Source organism: Ranitomeya variabilis, chromosome 1, assembly GCF_051348905.1.
Source record: "Ranitomeya variabilis isolate aRanVar5 chromosome 1, aRanVar5.hap1, whole genome shotgun sequence".
Classification (NCBI taxonomy): domain Eukaryota; kingdom Metazoa; phylum Chordata; class Amphibia; order Anura; family Dendrobatidae; genus Ranitomeya; species Ranitomeya variabilis.
Window position 1 is genome coordinate 256,964,903 of NC_135232.1, and position 20,282 is coordinate 256,985,184.

Genomic DNA, 20,282 nt, shown 5'->3' on the forward strand with positions numbered 1-20,282 from the left:
CCGATTTTTTTTCTGGGACAATGACTCATGTATAAGCCGAGGGGGGGGGGGGGGGGGGGCGGCGCGGCATTTTCAGCACAAAAAAATGTGCAGCAAAACCCTGCTTACTCTCGAGTATACACAGTACATACAAAATTGTGTCAAAGGCCCTATGCCTTAAATAAGAGGGCATATGAGGTAAGCAAACATGGACACTCCTAACATGGTATTAACTAGACAAGACATTTTTATTACAAGATTATAACAAGAATGAATACACATACATATACGGTATTTACAGTATACACACATATACACTTCAATACAGAATTGATAGCAAAAGGACTTGGTTATTAATGCCATATACTCAACAAATGAATATTGAGGCAGGAAGATTATGTAATTGCACAGAGAACTCTATAAAGTGCTAGTGCTTAGATAAGAATAGTCTTAAAGGCTATGTTCCCACGATCAGGAACTAGCAGCGTTTGCAATGTAGCCTATTTTCGCTGCGTCCAAAACGTTGCATTCTAATCACGCCGTTAAATCTGCATGTATTCAGTGAACCACGTGGATTTACCACATATAGTGAATGGCTATGGAAGAAACTACGTAACGGAGACTACAGATAATTGACATGATGAGGTTAGTAAACCAGTGCCGTACGAAAGTTTACGCAGCATCATATTGAAGCATAGTGAGCATGGGGTTTCTATAAATCCCATCTACTGCATTCTACTGTAGAACCAGCATTTTGGACGCAGCGCAGGCGAGCCGCTCTTCCTGATTGTTGGCACATAGCCTAATAGTTTTTCTGCATTCAGCAGTTACTTATAAGATGTATGACAATTCAATATGTAGCAGTCATCGGTCAAACAAAGTGCAAGACTGCTTACACCTTAGTACAAACTGCATCCACTACAAAAACAAAGTACGGTAATCTCTTACCCATATTTCCCCATGTGAGATACCACCAGTGATGTGGAGCCAAACCTCCGACTCCTCAATTTCCCTAAGGCCGCTTTCACACATCAGTTTTTTGCCATCAGTCGCAATCCATTGAATTTTGAAAAAAACTGATCCGGCGACTGATGCCGCTGGATTCATTTTTTTTCTCATAGACTTGTATTAGCCTCACATTTCATCCGTCTTTCGCCGGATCCGTCGAAAATTGTTTGTCCGGCGGCCGGAGACAATGGACATAGTAACTTTTTTGTGTCTGTCGAAAAAACGGACAGCGACGGATCCGTCACTGTCCATCGTTTGCTAGAATGTAAGCCTATGGCGCCGGATCCGTCAAATGACAGAATCCGGTGACTGATTCCGTTAGTTTTTTTTAACTGAGCATGCTACGATCCAATTATCCAGATCCACTAGTCAGATACGTCGAAAAAACGAATCCGTCGCATCAGTTTTTCACAATCTGCGACATCGAGCCAACAGATTGTGACTGATGGCAAAAAACTGATGTGTGAAAGGGGCCTTACTCCGACCCCACAGCCCTGCCTCACTACTGAGCATGTACATAAAGTGCAGCACAGATTCATCTCAACTAAAACCGAGATCCTTCGATCAAAAACAGAACAGACATTTATAGGACATTTCACAATTTTCCCAAATTCTTATGAAATAATTCACAGCACATCCTGCATTGTACTACTGTACCCAATTTATTATATATTTTAGGAATCTGAGTCGGTCCATTTTATACTGACTCCGACACGCCACCAAAATGGACACCGACTCCACAGCACTGGATACCATGGCAGCCGTCCCAGCGCTGGTGGCGTGGTTTCCCACAAGGGAAACATAGGTAAGAGATGATTTTGTTTTTTGTGGTGGTTGCAGTTTGTACCAATCAGTCTTGCACTTATCTTTGTTACAACAGAGGCCATATTGGCATAGACCAATGACTGCTACATATCGAATTGTCACACGTCTTATTAGTTTTTCTGCATTCACCATGCTAATAAAGACGGTTCTTATTTAAGCACTAGCACTTTATAGAATTCTCTATGCAATTGCATACTCTTCCTGCCTCAATATTCATTTGTTGAGTATATTCCATTAATATCCGAGTCCTTTTACTATCGATCCTGTATTGACATATTTTGGTGTGTGTGTGTGTGTGTGTATACACACATATATATATATATATATATATATATATATATACACTTATGTGCAAGAGGCATACAAGTGATGTTCTACCAACACCGGAACTAGGATTTACCTCCACACAGTTATCACAGACGCTGCAGTGTGAGCAGCGAGGGGGCCGGTAAAAGTGACACGTGGCGCACCACTTCATCCGTACTTGTATTCTTTTGATCTCCACATTCTTGTAGAGCGGAGCTCTGAAGTCGTCATCCTTGTCTTCATCTTCATCAGCTTATTAGGTAAAAAAAATAACAGAATCAAGAAGGCCCTCCATCACGGAGCACAGACCACCCACATACAATGGGGAACCAGCTAAGGACCATAATAAAACTACTCAGGCTTCATGCACATGGCAGTGCCAAGTACACAAAGTCCATACAGCAGAACATGTAGAACCATCATCTCCTCTCGGTGTGCCACAATATAATGTATCCCTATGGATATATTTTTCAATAGAGGCCATGTTTAGGGGAGAATACTTCCAAAATAAGGTGTATAATGGAGCACTGCAATGGTTCATAATGAAATCAGAGGCACACAGATACAATAGATGGCCTTAGACACCTCTGTAGTGTGCTGGACTCAGATTTGGAACACATATTGAGCCGTAATTCGACCATAATTACAACCTGTAATACATCTATGGCTTTTCTGCTCATTTTATGAACTACAGAACTACACAATTTTATCAGGCAAAATAAATTGTTCTCTGTAGAGTGGCTAAAATATTTCTGCTCCTTAAAACAGTAAAATCAGATTTGGAAAAAAAAAAAAAAAATTACCGATTAAGGAGAGAAACTTGTATACAAGAAAAATGTGGATCTGGATCAGACCTTGCAGTGTACGTTATATGAGAGCGCTGCCCCACACAATTAGTTAAAGAATCACTCCTCCCATCAACATTTTTGTATTTTTATCCTATTAATATATTGCGGTCATCATATTATATAGCACTTTGTACTTACAATTGCTCATTTTGCCTTTCTACATAGCCAATTCTTCTCTTTTCTCGGCTTCATGTAGAAACAGGAAGTCTCTTTTCCCTACATTTATCATCCCCTCTTCAACTCCGGACCCAGCTACTCCCTCCTCTCCCTGCCAGTGACTTTTGCAGTGATTTATGAATCATACAGGGAAAATGGACCTTCTGTTTCTAAGTAGAACTTTTAATCACGTGATATCATAGACCTAAAGAGAAGAATTAGCTGGGTAGAAAGGCAAAATAAGCAATTGTAAAGTACGCAGTGCAATATAATATTGTGACTGCAATATATTAAGAGGATACAAATTTTGATGGGAGTGCTTCTTTAATGAATCAGAAACATTACTTAATCATACAGGAAGGATCTAAAAAACAAAAACCCATACATTTGGCATAATACAGCTTTTGAGGACACAAAGCAAGAAGTCTTCACAAGATGTAAGATTACTACATTATTTTATTGGTAATAGTAAAATTAGACACTCATTATTTAATTACGTGTGTTCATGGTAAATGTTCGCTCATGTAATATACACTGTGCACTAAACAACGTCTAGTCTAATCCCAAAAGTGGTTATGTAATGAATTCATAGTTTTTATAGCTTCATTTTAAAAATATGATTAATAATTTTGGAAAATAACCACCTTTTTCCCTATTGGGCCAAGTAATTTACTTTGGAGAGGTCTAGTCATTTCTATAAAGAGTTTTTTTTTACTTTAAAAACCGTTGTTATACAATGTGGTAGCACAGGGTTAATCTTCAGCAGGAAAAGACTTGCTAGGTAAGGTAACTTTGGCAAAATGATTCTCTTTGTGCTGAGCAAAGGCCTGCGTCCTGCTAATCCCACAGCCTCGTTGTCTTATTAATATTGATTGCATGGAGCCAGGATGGGTTCAGCACGAGGTCTCCCTATGATGCGAGGCAGTATACAAGGCAGATGGGAGTCAGCAGACACAATCCCTGCAGATAAATATTTAACAGGTACTAGAAGATTCAGAACGACACGTTATAATAAACACTAAAAATGGCCGCTTCATCTGCATCGTAAATCTCGCATAAGGTCACTCCATCTGCGCAGCAAAATTGCATCAAAAGTTACCTCTTGGGAAGATACCAGGATCCATGAAGGTCGCCATGCTGAAATTTGCCAACACAAAGAGGAACATGAGCCCATTGTACACTGGGATAGCTGGGGAGATTTCTCTAGTTAACCAGGGGCACCTAAGGCAAGAAAAAAGCAAAGATGTGGTTTATAATGTTATTTTATTAAACAGTAAATTCTAATTTGGAATCTAAGAATTCTGGGAATTGTTCCCCACCGAAGGCTGCAATATAGCAGGTTTCAATAATACATAAACAGTGTGTTATATTGCAACCTCAATATAAAAACAACACAATTAATAAAAACAATAAAAGTAAACAAATAGTAATAAATAAAAAAAACAATCATATTAAAATTAACAGTAATAAGCAATAAACAATGAGAAGAAGAAATAATAAGCGGAAGCATACAGCTGTTGATTTATTGCGGTACATATCGCAGCCCAAGCAGAGACCTGTATTTTCAGCACAGCTATTTTATATTGCTCGTGGGGTCCCAGAAACTTATGTATGGGGGTTACGGTATTTAGTTTTTGTTTTAATTTGGAACCGATAGATGTAAGGACCTGGTATTGCTGTATCGGAGAGCAGAGCTTGGGTATGTTTACAGTACAAAGACAATTAAGAGCTGGCCCAGGAGGCTAGAAGTTGAACTAAGTGGTTGTGACAATTGTAACCTTCTCATATCAGTACAAATGCCTCCCGATCCCTCAAGGCCACAGCGAGGCGACCTCTCCGCCTGTTCTCAGATTGAATCTAACATATGAATACTGACAGCCGCATGGGAAGGTAAGAATTGCCATATGCATACACAAAGCACAGCGCCAGCCGGGGGAGAGACTCTGGAGGACAGGTGTCCATTACAGGAACAACAAAACTGAAGAGAAGCAGCAGCTTGTAAATCATGCTACAAAAGCACATAGCAGTGTATGGCCAACACGGCATGTTTATTTCAATAGGAGGAGGAAAAAACACTCCAGGCCTTCTGGCAGCAGCCTATGGCGGCATGTCGAAATGCAACACATTGTATGCCCACATTACCGCCATGTCCTCCCAACATCTGCCACTGGGGACAGCTACCAGGCCTCCTATTAGTTCGCTCTCTGGTCCTGACAGGGGGTTTGGTCAACTTATATTGATGTTAAGGGATAAACTTCTACCTGGGGCACTGCAGAATAATATTTCAATATATTCCCATTAAAAGAAAAAGTTAAATGTATGTATTTTGTTGTAGTGATTTTCATATAGCTCTGCAAGTGTTTTTCATTTAAAAATTTGCACCGTTTGGCTTTTAATGCTATTTGTTTGCCTGCACATTGCTGACTGCAGAAAGATTAACCAAATACGTATAGGGTCCCTGACAGACAAAGATCCAGCATGCCCGAGTTTGGATTTTTGTTTTCTAAAGAGATGGAGTTCTGGCAGAGAGAGCTCTCCTCTGTATGGGAGAGTCAGGCTATAGGGGCCGGTCATACAATGAGCTGACAGTTGTCCCAAGTGTAGGGAAGAGGGGGGTTGCTTAATAAACCATCAGAAAATCCCACAGAAGTTGCTCACAAACTATGATCTGTCTTTTAAGGAGCTCCTCTGAGCTGATGTATGCCACAAAATTCATCAAAGACAAGCAAAACGTTCATGAGATGATAAATCAGCGAAGAGAGTTCAGTAAAAGACAAACAGAAGACTTACAAATTTTGGCAGAATTACTTTCTTGATAGATTCTTAGTGAACTCATTCTGGAGTCAAATGATCAAAAAAATATGTTTTTCCTCCCATACATATGCATTTAAATTAAAAAAAAAAAATGCCCCCAAAAAAGGGCCGGATCCAGGTTTTCCGTGAGTCCCTTTAATTCATACCATGATTTATGATGCATAGATACGGCAGAGAAATATAGGTAGAGTACAATGCCAAAGATTTCACTTACTTCTTACATTACATGAGTGATATCTATTGTACATTCTACAATAGCACAGAGTCAGGGGAATCCACGCAGCGCACAGTGCGAGCAATGGGGGGATTCAAAATTCTGCAGTCACACAGACTGACTTCAGACTTTTCATTTTAGACCGGACAGTATTATCCTCCATACAGTATTATAGGCACCACATAGTCATAAATACAGTTATTATGGGCACCATATATTGCTCCCAGGGCTGAGGAGTCGGTAAGCCAAACCTCCGACTCCAACTCCTCAATTTCCGTGACACCGACTCCAACTCCACCAAAATGGGCTCCGACTCAGATTCCACAGCCCTGATTGCTCTACACAGTATTATGGGCCCCTTATAGTGCTACACACAGTATAATGGGCCCCATATAGTGCTACACACAGTATAATGGGCCCCTTCTAGTGCTACACACAGTATAATGGGCCCCATATAATGCTCCATATATAAAAAATAAAGAATAAAATACTTCTCCCCGATGTTCCAGTCTCCTCAGCATCTTCTGCCTCTCTGCAGTGCTCAGCACAGAAGGCGCGCTGTCGTGATGTCATCCCGCTCTCTGCGCTGCGACGTCACAGAGCCAGAAGACACTGAGGAGACCGGAGCAGCGGGGAACGGGGAGAGGCGAGTATTTGAAACAATTAAAAGTCTCACTGGCCCCATAGCGTGATGGCGTGCCACACAGTGAGTGGGACCCCCATTTCTCCAGAGCCCCGACACCTGCCAGGGTGGTGACGCCGACCCTGCCCCCTAAGGCGTACACATACATTAAGCGTCTGGTTTCAGAATATAGTCACAATGATGCCAAAAACGTCCAATCTATCCATTTCCCAATACATGTGTCATCACAGACATGGGCTGGTGGTAGCATTGCATTCCCAATTGTAGGAAAGGCTATGGTCCACTGAATGTAGTAATAACAACAATGAGAGGAGAGTTGGTGTGAAGGATTTGTGGGAAATGTAGTTCAGAGCCTTTCCTGGATCTCCGACCTGCCCACGAGCTGGAAGAGTCAGATGAAAGCAACATCACTCAACAATAGAGACTGGGATATAAAGGCCCTCAGTACAAGAAATATATATATATATATATATATATATATATATATATATATATATATATATATATATATATATATATATATATATATATATATATATATATATATATATATATATACACACACACACACACACACACACACACACACACACACACACACACCCTGATAGTGATGGATGAGAGCCCATGTTATCGGCTCTGTACGCTGCCATCATTAGTTTAATGATCCTTGAGAATCTATTCCAGATTACTCCATAGCCTTCTTCCATCAATCAGTGATACGTGTACCTACTATCACTGTCAGCCCCCACATTTAATGATTGCCTCCTCCTGCATTTTAATGCTTAATCAAAACCTCAGGCACAAGAACCGTGACCCCGCACTAATGCTCCGCACACATGCAGGAGCCACGGCCTGCAGAACATTTTGCCTACACGTCCTTTCCCGTAGACTGAACAATACGTTCCATTCTGTTAAACTGAGAACTCCGACATTTACTAATATGCAGAACAGTGAGATCACAGCATGTGCCCTTTACATAGCGCACAGTGACAATTTAATAACATGCATTTCAGCTCATCTAGGGCTTATAGAGACCCTCCATACTAAAGCTGCATTTAAAGTGGTTCCATACATCATACAGGGGCTTTAATGTGCAAATAAAGCTGGGTCATTGCATAATAACTGTATGCTACTCTGAAATATATTACTGAATGTCAAGAGCTCCGATTGCCGTCAGAAAACTGAAACATTCCAGCTTACACTCAGATACTCTGCAGGGAGGGGGAGAAGGTGAGCTGTGACCATCACCGATTGTGAATGCTATGATCTCATATTATCTATATATAGGGGATACCTTTTATTGTAATCCTGCTTGTTATGATAATGACATGATTGGTGAAAAGTGGTCTCCACAAAACAGGAAACGTCACCCTATTCGGCTAACCATCCATGCTAAAAAATAATGCAATTTTTGGATTTTTTTTTATAAAGTGATACAGCAGAAAAAAGAAAGTCAAGAAACGTTTGATGATGATGATTGAACATAAAAACTTTTGTTATATAATAATTCATTTTCATTCATTTGCTACTTGCATTTAGTGCATGAGTACTCGCAGGGCGCTACTTGCATTTAGTGCATGTGTACTCGCAGGGCGCTACTTGCATTTAGTGCACGTGTACTCGCAGGGCGCTACTTGCATTTAGTGCACGTGTACTCGCAGGGCGCTACTTGCATTTAGTGCACGTGTACTCGCAGGGCGCTACTTGCATTTAGTGCACGTGTACTCGCAGGGCGCTACTTGCATTTAGTGCACGTGTACTCGCAGGGCGCTACTTGCATTTAGTGCACGTGTACTCGCAGGGCGCTACTTGCATTTAGTGCACGTGTACTCGCAGGGCGCTACTTGCATTTAGTGCATGTGTACTCGCAGGGCGCTACTTGCATTTAGTGCACGTGTACTCGCAGGGCGCTACTTGCATTTAGTGCATGTGTACTCCCAGGGCACTATTTGCATTTAGTGCACGTGTACTCGCAGGGCGCTACTTGCATTTAGTGTATGTGTACTCGCAGGGCACTACTTGCATTTAGTGCACGTGTACTCGCAGGGCGCTACTTGCATTTAGTGCACGTGTACTCGCAGGGCGCTACTTGCATTTAGTGCATGTGTACTCGCAGGGCGCTACTTGCATTTAGTGCACGTGTACTCGCAGGGCACTACTTGCTTTTAGTGCACGTGTACTCGCAGGGCACTACTTGCATTTAGTGCATGTGTACTCGCAGGGCGCTACTTGCATTTAGCGCACGTGTACTCGCAGGGCGCTACTTGCATTTAGTGCATGTGTACTCGCAGGGCACTATTTGCATTTAGCGCACGTGTACTCGCAGGGCGCTACTTGCATTTAGTGTATGTGTACTCGCAGGGCACTACTTGCATTTAGTGCATGTGTACTCGCAGAGCGCTACTTGCATTTAGTGTATGTGTACTCGCAGGGCACTACTTGCCTTTAGTGCATGTGTACTCGCAGGGCGCTACTTGCATTTAGTGCACGTGTACTCGCAGGGCGCTACTTGCATTTAGTGCACGTGTACTCGCAGGGCGCTACTTGCATTTAGTGCACGTGTACTCGCAGGGCGCTACTTGCATTTAGTGCACGTGTACTCGCAGGGCGCTACTTGCATTTAGTGCACGTGTACTCGCAGGGCGCTACTTGCATTTAGTGCACGTGTACTCGCAGGGCGCTACTTGCATTTAGTGCACGTGTACTCGCAGGGCGCTACTTGCATTTAGTGCATGTGTACTCGCAGGGCACTATTTGCATTTAGTGCACGTGTACTCGCAGGGCGCTACTTGCATTTAGTGTATGTGTACTCGCAGGGCACTACTTGCATTTAGTGCACGTGTACTCGCAGGGCGCTACTTGCATTTAGTGCATGTGTACTCGCAGGGCACTACTTGCATTTAGTGCATGTGTGCTCGCAGGGCACTACTTGCTTTTAGTGCATGTGTACTCGCAGGGCACTATTTGCATTTAGTGTATGTGTACTCGCAGGGCGCTACTTGCATTTAGTGCATGTGTACTCGCAGGGCGCTACTTGCATTTAGTGCATGTGTACTCGCAGGGCACTACTTGCTTTTAGTGCATGTGTACTCGCAGGGCACTACTTGCTTTTAGTGTATGTGTACTTGCAGGGCACTACTTGCCTTTAGTGCATGTGTACTCGCAGGGCACTACTTGCTTTTAGTGCATGTGTACTCGCAGAGCGCTACTTGCATTTAGTGTATGTGTACTCGCAGGGCACTACTTGCCTTTAGTGCATGTGTACTTGCAGGGCGCTACTTGCCTTTAGTGCACGTGTACTTGCAGGGCGCTACTTGCTTTTAGTGTATGTGTACTCGCAGGGCACTACTTGCTTTTAGTGCATGTGTACTCGCAGGGCACTACTTGCATTTAGTGTATGTGTACTCGCAGGGCACTACTTGCTTTTAGTGCACGTGTACTCCCAGGGCACTACTTGCCTTTAGTGCATGTGTACTTGCAGGGCACTACTTGCTATTAGTGCATGTGTACTCGCAGGGCACTACTTGCTTTTAGTGCATGTGTACTCGCAGGGCACTACTTGCATTTAGTGTATGTGGTTCTGGAACAAAATGTATACCGGTATTTAAAGAAGCAGGGAATATTCTTCAGTTATCATTAAATAAATATTAGTATCGGGAGGCATCATCTCATCCAAACATATACTACACCAATGCGGTACAGTACATTTCCAACAGTGACTGCACTGGAAATAAATGCAATACTCTAAGGAGGAAACGCTGCTACTCAAAATATCAACATACTAATGCCATGACATCAGTGCTGGAAAGTGATACAGAATAGTGGAGAAAAACAAACATCTGCCCTCTATGTAAATACATCAATCATGTGTAATGAAGGTATTCAAATGCTCATGCAGAAGAAAGACCCCCAGAACAGCTACATGGGAAGATGTATTCCATCACTTGCCTTGAATGCTTCTTTTCCTACTCAAATAGTCAGTATAGTCAGCACGTGCATACTTTATTCTAACCAGCTCAGGAAACATACACATTTTTTAAATGGACCTGGAACCAGGATCATTATACAGAAGAGTCTCTCGCATCAATACCCGGCACTGCCGCCAGCACTCGGGACCAGAGTGTGCGGCTGCATAGAAATACATGCAGCTGAACGCTCCGATGCGAGTGCCGGTGGCAGTGCCGGGTATTGATGCGTGAGTTTCTCATATCACACTCGCAAGTGATACCCCTGCCTAACATGCCAGTTCTTGTGCTTTCACTGTGATAGGGTGCAAAACACTATAGGGCTGGCGCCACCAGAAGAATGGTATTAAATTTAAAAAAATGGGATTGACAAAGTGCATAATAGAAGAAAACATGCAAAAATTAAAGAAAAAGAAGTACGTCAACAGCAAAAAGATTACCAATTAAAAAGGTATTATTTATTTAATATCCCAATTCCAAGTACCGTAATAAAAAGCAATTAAAATTTTTTAAAAAGTCCCAACTGATTAGTACCAACCAGTACACTCTGGAATAAGAGAACACTCCCTCGCTGTGATAGTGGCCATGGAGGGTTGCGAAATCTGATGCTGTAAGCCAGGATTGCACCATCTGGAAGTTTAGTCTGACTTTTGCTATAAAGTCCCCTCTTTGGGGGGACTTTAAGATTTTTCTGAGCACTTTTGGTATTAACTAATATTTAGAAAAAAAATCATCAGTCTGAGGCGGCCTACCCTTATTAAACAAAAACCAGACTGGTGATAGGTACACTTTAAGTTCATCAGTTTTCTACAAGAATGACTACTTAAAGGGAACCTGACATCAGGAAAAGACATTATTATGACCCCATGCTCCTACAAGCCACTGAATGACAATATTAAGGTTCTTTCTAGCTAAGCTGTATGATTAGTTGTTGTGGCATAGTTAGAACATAAAAATATGGATACTTGTGAGAAAAACCATTCGGTCACTGAGGCTTCCTGGTAGATGTGTCCATTCTCTTTTGATCGATTGTTCCATGGTATAGCTACGTCAGACCAGGTATTTTTGAAATCCTGCCCATTTCAGGCTGAGAACGCACAGCGCGTCGAGGAGAATACCGCCCAGCCTCACCAAGCGGACGGGACATGTCACGACCAGGAGTGGCACGCGGGACAGATCTGGATCAGGGGCAGTAAGAGTGGCGAGGCTGAGGAGTATACACCTCAAGTCACAATGCATGACGGGGGCATTCTGAGCCCGGACCCCAATAGAGTATGCAGGAGAATACAGAAACGTCAGAGTGACGTCGCCATACTGTGGACTAATCAATGAAAAGAGAATGGCCAGGATGCCAATGACTGTTTTTCACACAAAGAGGCAGATTTTTATTTTCTAATAATGCCACAACTAATAATACGACTTAGCTAGAAACAATATTATCATCACTCAATTGCCTGCAGGAACTTGGGGGTAATACAATCTGCGGATGACGGCTTCCTTTTAGGCTTTATTTAGACAAGACAGGAAAGACCCTTTTTATATCCATGCCAAGACATCATCAGGTACCCAAATAGCCCCTCAGAGCTGCCAGGTATTCGGCCTGAGATTCCAACACTCCGTGTTAGCTTGGTCTTGGAGAATATGCAGTGTACAGTACTTGTAATCTCATTTAGTATCACCATCAATAACATTGGACATGGCAGACATGGAGATAACACACACGGATAGCAAAACCGAATAAGTTTGCCAGAAAAAAAAAGCATTGTTAAATCCCATTTGGTAGAACGTCTGCAGCGGTAAGCACTGAAAGAGTTAAGGACTTGGTGCACAGAATAGCACAGGCTGACTATGAAAGGCCAGCAACCCACACACAGCAGACAATACATGGGCAGGCAGATCCTACACACTGTCTCCCTGCATTAAGAGGCCGAACAGATTAATACTGAAGGGTCACCCTACAGAAGGAAGGGGGCCCAGGCGTTCACTTTCATTAACCTCTCATGCACTGTCTCCGCATGGACACAACTGACTTGCAATGCTTTGCTGCATACAGTACTGCTCCAAGGGATCAGTCTATGGGTTAATCAGTTTAGAGATTATAATTAGTGACATGACAATCATAGCAGCCAACAGCGAGAGATGTACAAACGAAAAATACCCACACTTTGGCCTTTCTAACAAGGACTGGCAGCTTCACAATGGCATTTTCGTGTTGTATCAGGATCCTGTTGCTTTCTGACAGCAAGAATAGTTTGGTTTTCTGAGCAATTCCTGTTCTCCAAAATATCAAAACCCAGATGGAAACTTATTGGTGGTTTCATTATAAATAAGCTATAATAGCTCCGATTAGGACAAAAGCCATGATGCCAGTGGTGATCAGAGCAATACTAAACTTATTGTCATAGCAAAAGTTTATTCACTTAAACCGGACCCCATCAATGCAAACCGGACCCCATCAATGCAAACCGGACCCCATCAATGTGAACCAGACCCCAACAATATAAACCGGACCCCAACAATGTAAACAGGACCCCATCAATGTAAACCGGACCCCAACAATGTAAACCGAACCCCATCAATGTAAACCAAACCCCATCAATGTAAACCAAACCCCATCAACGTAAACCGAAGCCCATCAATGGGAACCGGACCCCATCAATGCAAACCGGACCCCATCAATGCAAACCAGACCCCATCAATGCAAACCGGACCCCATCAATGTAAACCGGACCCCATCAACGTAAACCGGACCCCATCAACGTAAACCGGACCCCATCAATGTAAACCGGACCCCATCAATGTAAACAGGACCCCATCAACGTAAACCGGACCCCATCAACGTAAACCGGACCCCATCAACGTAAACCGAACCCCATCAATGTAAACCGAACCCCATCAACGTAAACCGAACCCCATCAACGTGAACCGGACCCCATCAACGTGAACCGGACCCCATCAACGTGAACTGGACCCCATCAATGTGAACCGGACCCCATCAATGTGAACCGGACCCCATCAACGTAAACCGGACCCCATCAACGTGAACCTGACCCCATCAACGTAAACCGGACCCCATCAATGTAAACAGGACCCCATCAATGTAAACCGGACCCCATCAATGTAAACCAGACCCCAACAATGTGAAACAGACACTTCGATCAAGCACCAGCCCACAGGTCATCCATGTAGTCAGTAGGTAAGCCAAGCTTAAAAACAAAAAATTACAACAGGACATAATGCCATTATTGTTAAGCCTTTGTTCATAGGGAGACTAAAAAAATCCAGTAAAAAAAAACAAAACAATAAATAACTGGTGCCTAAGGTGCTAGCGTTTTCAGTCAAGTGACTGATCCATGCAAACCTAACCTACATTACAAATCCCCATATTATAGTATTTTGGGTTGTTCTCAAGTTCATTTTTCAATCTGCAAACAAAAAGAAAAAACAGTGAAAGGTCCAAATTTGATCAAGTCATATATCAAAATCATCCATGCAAGTCAAAATTTGACAGTAATTGATGAAATCCTAGTGTTGTCTGTTTTTAGCCGTTTTATAGAAATGGCTTGGAGACTTTTTTTTTTTTTTTTACAAACTAGATTAAAAAAAACAATGAAATGCTAAAAAAACTGACACGTAAGCAGCATTTACATTGCAAAATGTTGCTAAAGGCTTATTTTGCGATTATCTTTGGAGTGTAAACAGGCTGCCGATCACATGGTGAACAAGCAAAACACTCATTCATTGGATGGAATGATCTTTTGTGCAGCACAAAAGATAATCGGTCTCGGCGGCACGTGATCGTAAGTACACAAGACTCAAGCTGCTGAGAAATATAGCTGCCTATGCACACACAGTGAGCTCGCATATACTGATCAGTGTGCAATGTTTGCTTTGGTCGGCCTGTGTAAACAGGCAAATGACCACCGACTGGTAAAAGTTCACCGATTGGCGGTTGTACAGCACCGCCGGACAGTCTGTGTAAACCTTTAGACCGAACACTAATGAAAATCTAATACTAAACACTGGGAAAAACACAGCATTTTTTCATGTACATAAATAAATAACTGATGTGTGATAGTAGCCTTTAAACAATGCAACGATATTATTCGGCTATGTTCACACTCAGTGTTTTTGAAGTGAAAACTGTTTGCAAAAATGCTCCATTTTGGGGAAATTTTTCTTTTCGTGAAGCAGTTTTGATGAGTTTGGGAACAGGTTTTTACAGCCTTTTGATTTGACATTGCCTAGGTTGGATAGGTTTCTTTCAGGATCAGCTTCAAAGTAGTAACATGCACTTTTATTTTTTCCACCAGGAGTGTTTCAAATGGTCTTCAGGAAAAAAAAAAAAAAAAAAGGCGTCATATGATCAGCAAAGTGAATTTGATAAAAAAAAAAAAGAGAGGTAGAATTCTCCAAGCAATTTTGAGGAGTAATTTTGATAGAATTTGCTCCAACAACAAAAAAAAAAAAAGGAAAAAACCCCAAACCCTCTGTATGAACATAGCTTTAGACAGGGTATGTTTTCACCATGTTAAAATGTCAATGATTTTTGAAAATTTCGAAACATTTCATGACGTTTATTATTCATTTATAGTTATGTCCGGGCATTTTTCCAACCATTGTGAGTCATATTAAAAAGTCAACTAAAACAAGACAGGTCCATCAAACTCTACCTTCCTTTCCTTATTAATTATACATTATTTATTGCTACATTATTTATAGCTCTTGAGACCAACAGTTTGGAGAAAAGCATCTAAAAGCTCCTTTCAATGACAACACAGTAGTTACCATAAGTTCCTCTTGTGATGGCATATTCCGCAGCCTGACTTCTGTTACTGTAAAAAGAACCATTTCCTACACAGATGTCTAAATCACCTTCCCTCCACGTGAACTAAGGCCATGTGCCCACGTTGCGGATTTCTGTGCGGATTTTTCCGCTCAGGTTTTAAAAAATCCGCAGGTATAACGCACTGCGTTTTACCTGCGGATTACCAGTGGACTTACAGCGTTTTTTGTGCGGATTTCACCTGCATTTTTACACCTGCGGATTCCTATTGAGGAGCAGGTGTAAAACGCTGCGGAATCCGCACAAAGAATTGGCATGCTGCGGAAAATATAACGCAGCATTTCCGCGCGGTATTTTCCGCAGCATGTGCACTGCGGATTTTGTTTTCCATAGGTTTACATGGTAATGTAATCCGGATGGAAAACTACTGCGAATCCGCAGCGTCAAATCTGCAACGTGTGCACATAGCCTAAATGTTCCCTGATTCAATATAAGGTCATTGGAAGCAATAAATCATGTGGCAGTTCTTTGTATGGACCACACAAGTAAATGAGATCGCCTCTGGAGCACATTTTTTTCTTAGCTGAACAATTGACCATAATAATAATAATAATAATAATAATAAGTTCTAACCTCTTATTAGGTTGACACGTCAAATTTCTCCACATATGAGAAAAACAGACTGACTATTCTGATCAGAGTGGCATAAGTTTTGGAAGTGGATAGAAAAAAACAAAAAGAATTAGTTTCTCCACGTTGTCCTGTCAGTCCATGAAAATCAGACCAAACTCAGAAGTCATCTGAGTGCGGTCTGATTTTTTATTTTTCACGGACCCATAGACTTGCATTGCTGATTTTAATCCAACCCACTGAATCAAAATCGGACTTGTCTCCGCTTTTTTCTGGGGGCCACTTTGAGGAAAAATATCAGACATGTCCACAGCCCCAGAGAACATCATAGGTATGAGTGCCATCCATGAAGACCAGGGAAAGCTCTCGGACGAGTAAATCGGTTGTGTGCACAAGTCCTAAGAGAGACGTCTCATGCCTTGTAATAACTCAGTTGCCCGCCTTTGAAGTGACTCTAGCTTTACAATGTGGAGCCAAAAACTGGATCCCATATTCTAGACATGGCCCTACATGGGCTTTATGGAGACGTAATACACTGGCATCACAGAATTTCTCGCCTTTTTACGAACCCCAACATTTTATTTGCGTATCAGTAGGGTTTTAAAAAAATAAGTAAAAATAAAAGCCCACAATCGGGTTGACCACTAGACACAGTATTTTAGATGAAAAAAAAAAAAAAATCACCAAAAAAAAGTCATCGAGTGTTGTTTGCTAATGTTCATCTCTCCAGCAATAAAAGCTTTGTATTCCTTGTACACTGTGCGGATATCCCCGTAATGGCGGCACAATAGCTTATGTCCATGACCCACTTTCTTTTTCTCGATATCAGAAACTGTGAAGACAGAATGGTAATGACCTTCACAATTTAATGTGGAAATTGTTGGAGTGGAATTTCCACAGCAGATATATCCTATGTAACATTTCCTTAATGTCAGTCTAAAATATTCCCTCTTTGTAGTAATAGAGTTTCACACCATCATGTTCACCCTAAACTTCTCCTTTGCCCTTCTTCTCAGGACAATACAATTAATTGAATTACCGCCTCTATAGATAATGGAAATCGTTTTCCGGTCTGAATACCCAATGAATATGACAGAAAATATGCAGAGAAACAAGAACATTGTTTTTTAGTATGTGCCTCATATGGGACGGGAGGTGACTCAGGGCCATGTCAGATTCTGCATACATGACACCATGGACGTGCCGCCGGCACACAGAATGCCAATGTTGTTAGCCTCCTTGGAGCACAGAATATCCTAGTGGAGGAAGGGGACGAAGGGGCATCTTCACAGAGTTGTGTGTAAATCTAGTTCAAAAGATCAGCAAAATGTCTTCATAATTCAATGGTGACATCTCTATCGGTCACATGGACTAGATAGGACCTTATAATCAGATATAATAGGGGCTTAAAATGAAGAAAAACAGTATCTAGCCCTAAGGCCTCTTTCACACTTCCGTTATTCATCTCCCGTCATAATGCGTCATTTTGTGGAAAAAACGCATCCTGCAAATTTGCCCGCAGGATGCGTTTTTCTCATAGATTTGTTTTAGCGACGTATCGCGACGTATGGTCACACATTTCATCAGTCGTGCACTGGATCCTGCGGAATTTGGCGACACGTGGAAAAAAACTTACAATGAAACGTTTTTTTACTGTGTTGGAAAACTGTGCCACGACGGATCCTGCGGCATACGTCGTTGGCTACAATGGAAGCCTATGGACGCAGGATCCGTCGTGGCACGTTGTATGACGCAATCCAGTGCTGGAATACGTCTTTTTACACTGAGCATGCTCCAAAACAGTATTTAGTAGCCAATTGGCCAGACAGCCCCAAATCTATATAAACCTGGCCTGTGGCTTCATTCCTCAATGTGCCAGCAAGACTCCTGCCAGCCATCAAGACTCCTGCCAGCCAGCGAGAGGACTACCAGTCACAGGACTAGCAGCCAGCCAGAGGCCTGCCAGCCAGCCATAAGTTTCCATTATTTTCCAGTAGCCAATCACATGGAAAATGGATACGCCAAAAAATACGGATGAAACGGATGGGAAAACGGACAAGACGGATGCAACGGATCCAGTTTTTCGACGGAACCGTCTAGCGGATCCATCGAACAAATGGATGCGTTGCATCCGTTTTTCACTATTTTTGATGCATCCATCAATACGTCGCGTCGACGCATTATGACGGCCGCCTGCCGACGGAAGTGTGAAAGAAGCCCAAGCTTGTATGTGGGATATCAGAAGAACAGCTCTACCTCACTTCAGGGAAACCTCCCAAATAAGAGGATGGCTTCATCCTCAAGAATATTTCATGTCATAATAATTCTGTGTTTGAATGTCCCCAAAATAGAAGATACAAAAGCTTCATCACTGTCCAAACTAACATATTGTCCACATTTGCAACAAAACCAGCCATTCTGGAGCAAACACTATATTCCAGGCTGTGGTCCCCAACCTCTCTTACCTAGAGAGCCACATTCAGCACTGAGAGATGGTTGCAAGCCACATCCAGAGCCCCATCAAATGATGAAAAATAGCTCTTCCCTCACCACAGTACTGGCGCTGGTATAATGACAGCCAAAACTTTCCCACAAAAATCATAGAGAGACCATATACTTCCACCCACCTTACCCCCATTCAGTATTCTCACAACAAGCATCCCCACTACACTATTGCATTCAGCTCACCTCCACAGAAGTGGCACCTAGACCCCATACTCCCACTAGAATCACAACAAAACTATATTCTTATATCTACAGTCTTTCCCCAACAATAAGACAAGGCCTTATATTTTTTCATGAACAACAATCCACATTTATTCTTAAACAAAAAAAAAAACATTTATTCAAATATAATCATGTTTTCATGACTCACACACACACACTGCACATATACATGTATATATACACACACACACTGTATGTACACACACGTATATGAAAAATACCCTTGCTGAAGCATTCCCAGATCAACACCTGGTCATCTAATGGTTAGACGGAGACCTGGAGAGGCGTACAAGCCACAGTGTCTTGCACCCACTGTGAAATTGGGTGGAGGATCGGTGATGATCTGGGGATGCTTCAGCAAAGCTGGAATTGGGCAGGTTGTTCTTTGCGAAGGACGTATGAATCAAGCCACATACAAGGTTATCCTGGAAAAACTGTTGATTCCTTCTGCTCAGGCAATGTTCCCCAACTCTGAGGACTGGTTTTTCCAGCAGGACAATGCGCCATGCCACACAGCTAGGTCAATCAAGGTGTGGATGAAGGACCACAACATCAAATCCCTGTCATGGCCAGCCCAATCTCCAGACCTGAACCCCATTGAAAACCTCTGGAATGTAATCAAGAGAAGATGGATAGTCACAAGCCATCAAACAAAGAAGAACTGCCTAAATTTTTGTACCAGGAGTGGCATAAGGTCACCCAAAGCAGTGTGAAAGACTGGTGGAGAGCATGCCAAGACACATGAAAGCTGTGATTAAAAATCATGGTTATTCCACAAAATATTGATTTCTGCACTCTTCCTGAGTTAAAACATTGGTATCGTTGTTTCTAAATGATTATGAACTTTTTTTTTTGCATTATGTAAGATCTGCAAGCAATGCATTTTTTTGGTATTTTGACCATTTCTCATTTTCAGAAAATAAATAAATACAAAATTTATTGCTTGGAAATTCGGAGACATGTTGTCGAAGTTTATAGAATAAAAGAACAATTTATCTTTTACTCAAAAATATACCTATAAAGAGAAAAATCAGACAAACTGAACATTTTGCAGTGGTCTCTTAATTTTTGCCAGAGCTGTGCATATATGTGTGTGTATATATACATGTATACGTGCAGTGTCTCCCTTTTTCCTATAGATTGTAAGCTTGCGAGCAGGGCCCTCATTCCTCTTAGTATCTATTTTGAACTGTGATTTCTGTTATGCTGTAATGTCTATTGTCTGTACAAGTCCCCTCTAAAATGTGTAAAGCGCTGTGGAATATGTTGGCGCTATATAAATAAAATTATTATTATTATTAGTGTGTGAGTGATGAAAACATGATTAGACACACACAAACTGCATATAGGTACAGATCAGTAAAATCATGCAAGGGAT

At 41.9% G+C, this 20,282-nt stretch overlaps 1 protein-coding gene across 1 annotated transcript in view; it reads right to left on the bottom strand.

The window, feature by feature from the left end:
- ZDHHC8 (zDHHC palmitoyltransferase 8) overlaps positions 1–20,282 on the bottom strand; it is an 87,945-nt gene that overhangs the window by 24,121 nt on the left and 43,542 nt on the right. The window contains exons 2-3 of the mRNA XM_077293377.1: positions 4,222–4,343; positions 2,213–2,370 (exon numbers count right to left, since the gene is read on the bottom strand). Of these exons, the coding sequence (XP_077149492.1) occupies positions 2,213–2,370; positions 4,222–4,343 (280 nt within the window). The remainder of the gene's footprint in view (positions 1–2,212; positions 2,371–4,221; positions 4,344–20,282) is intronic.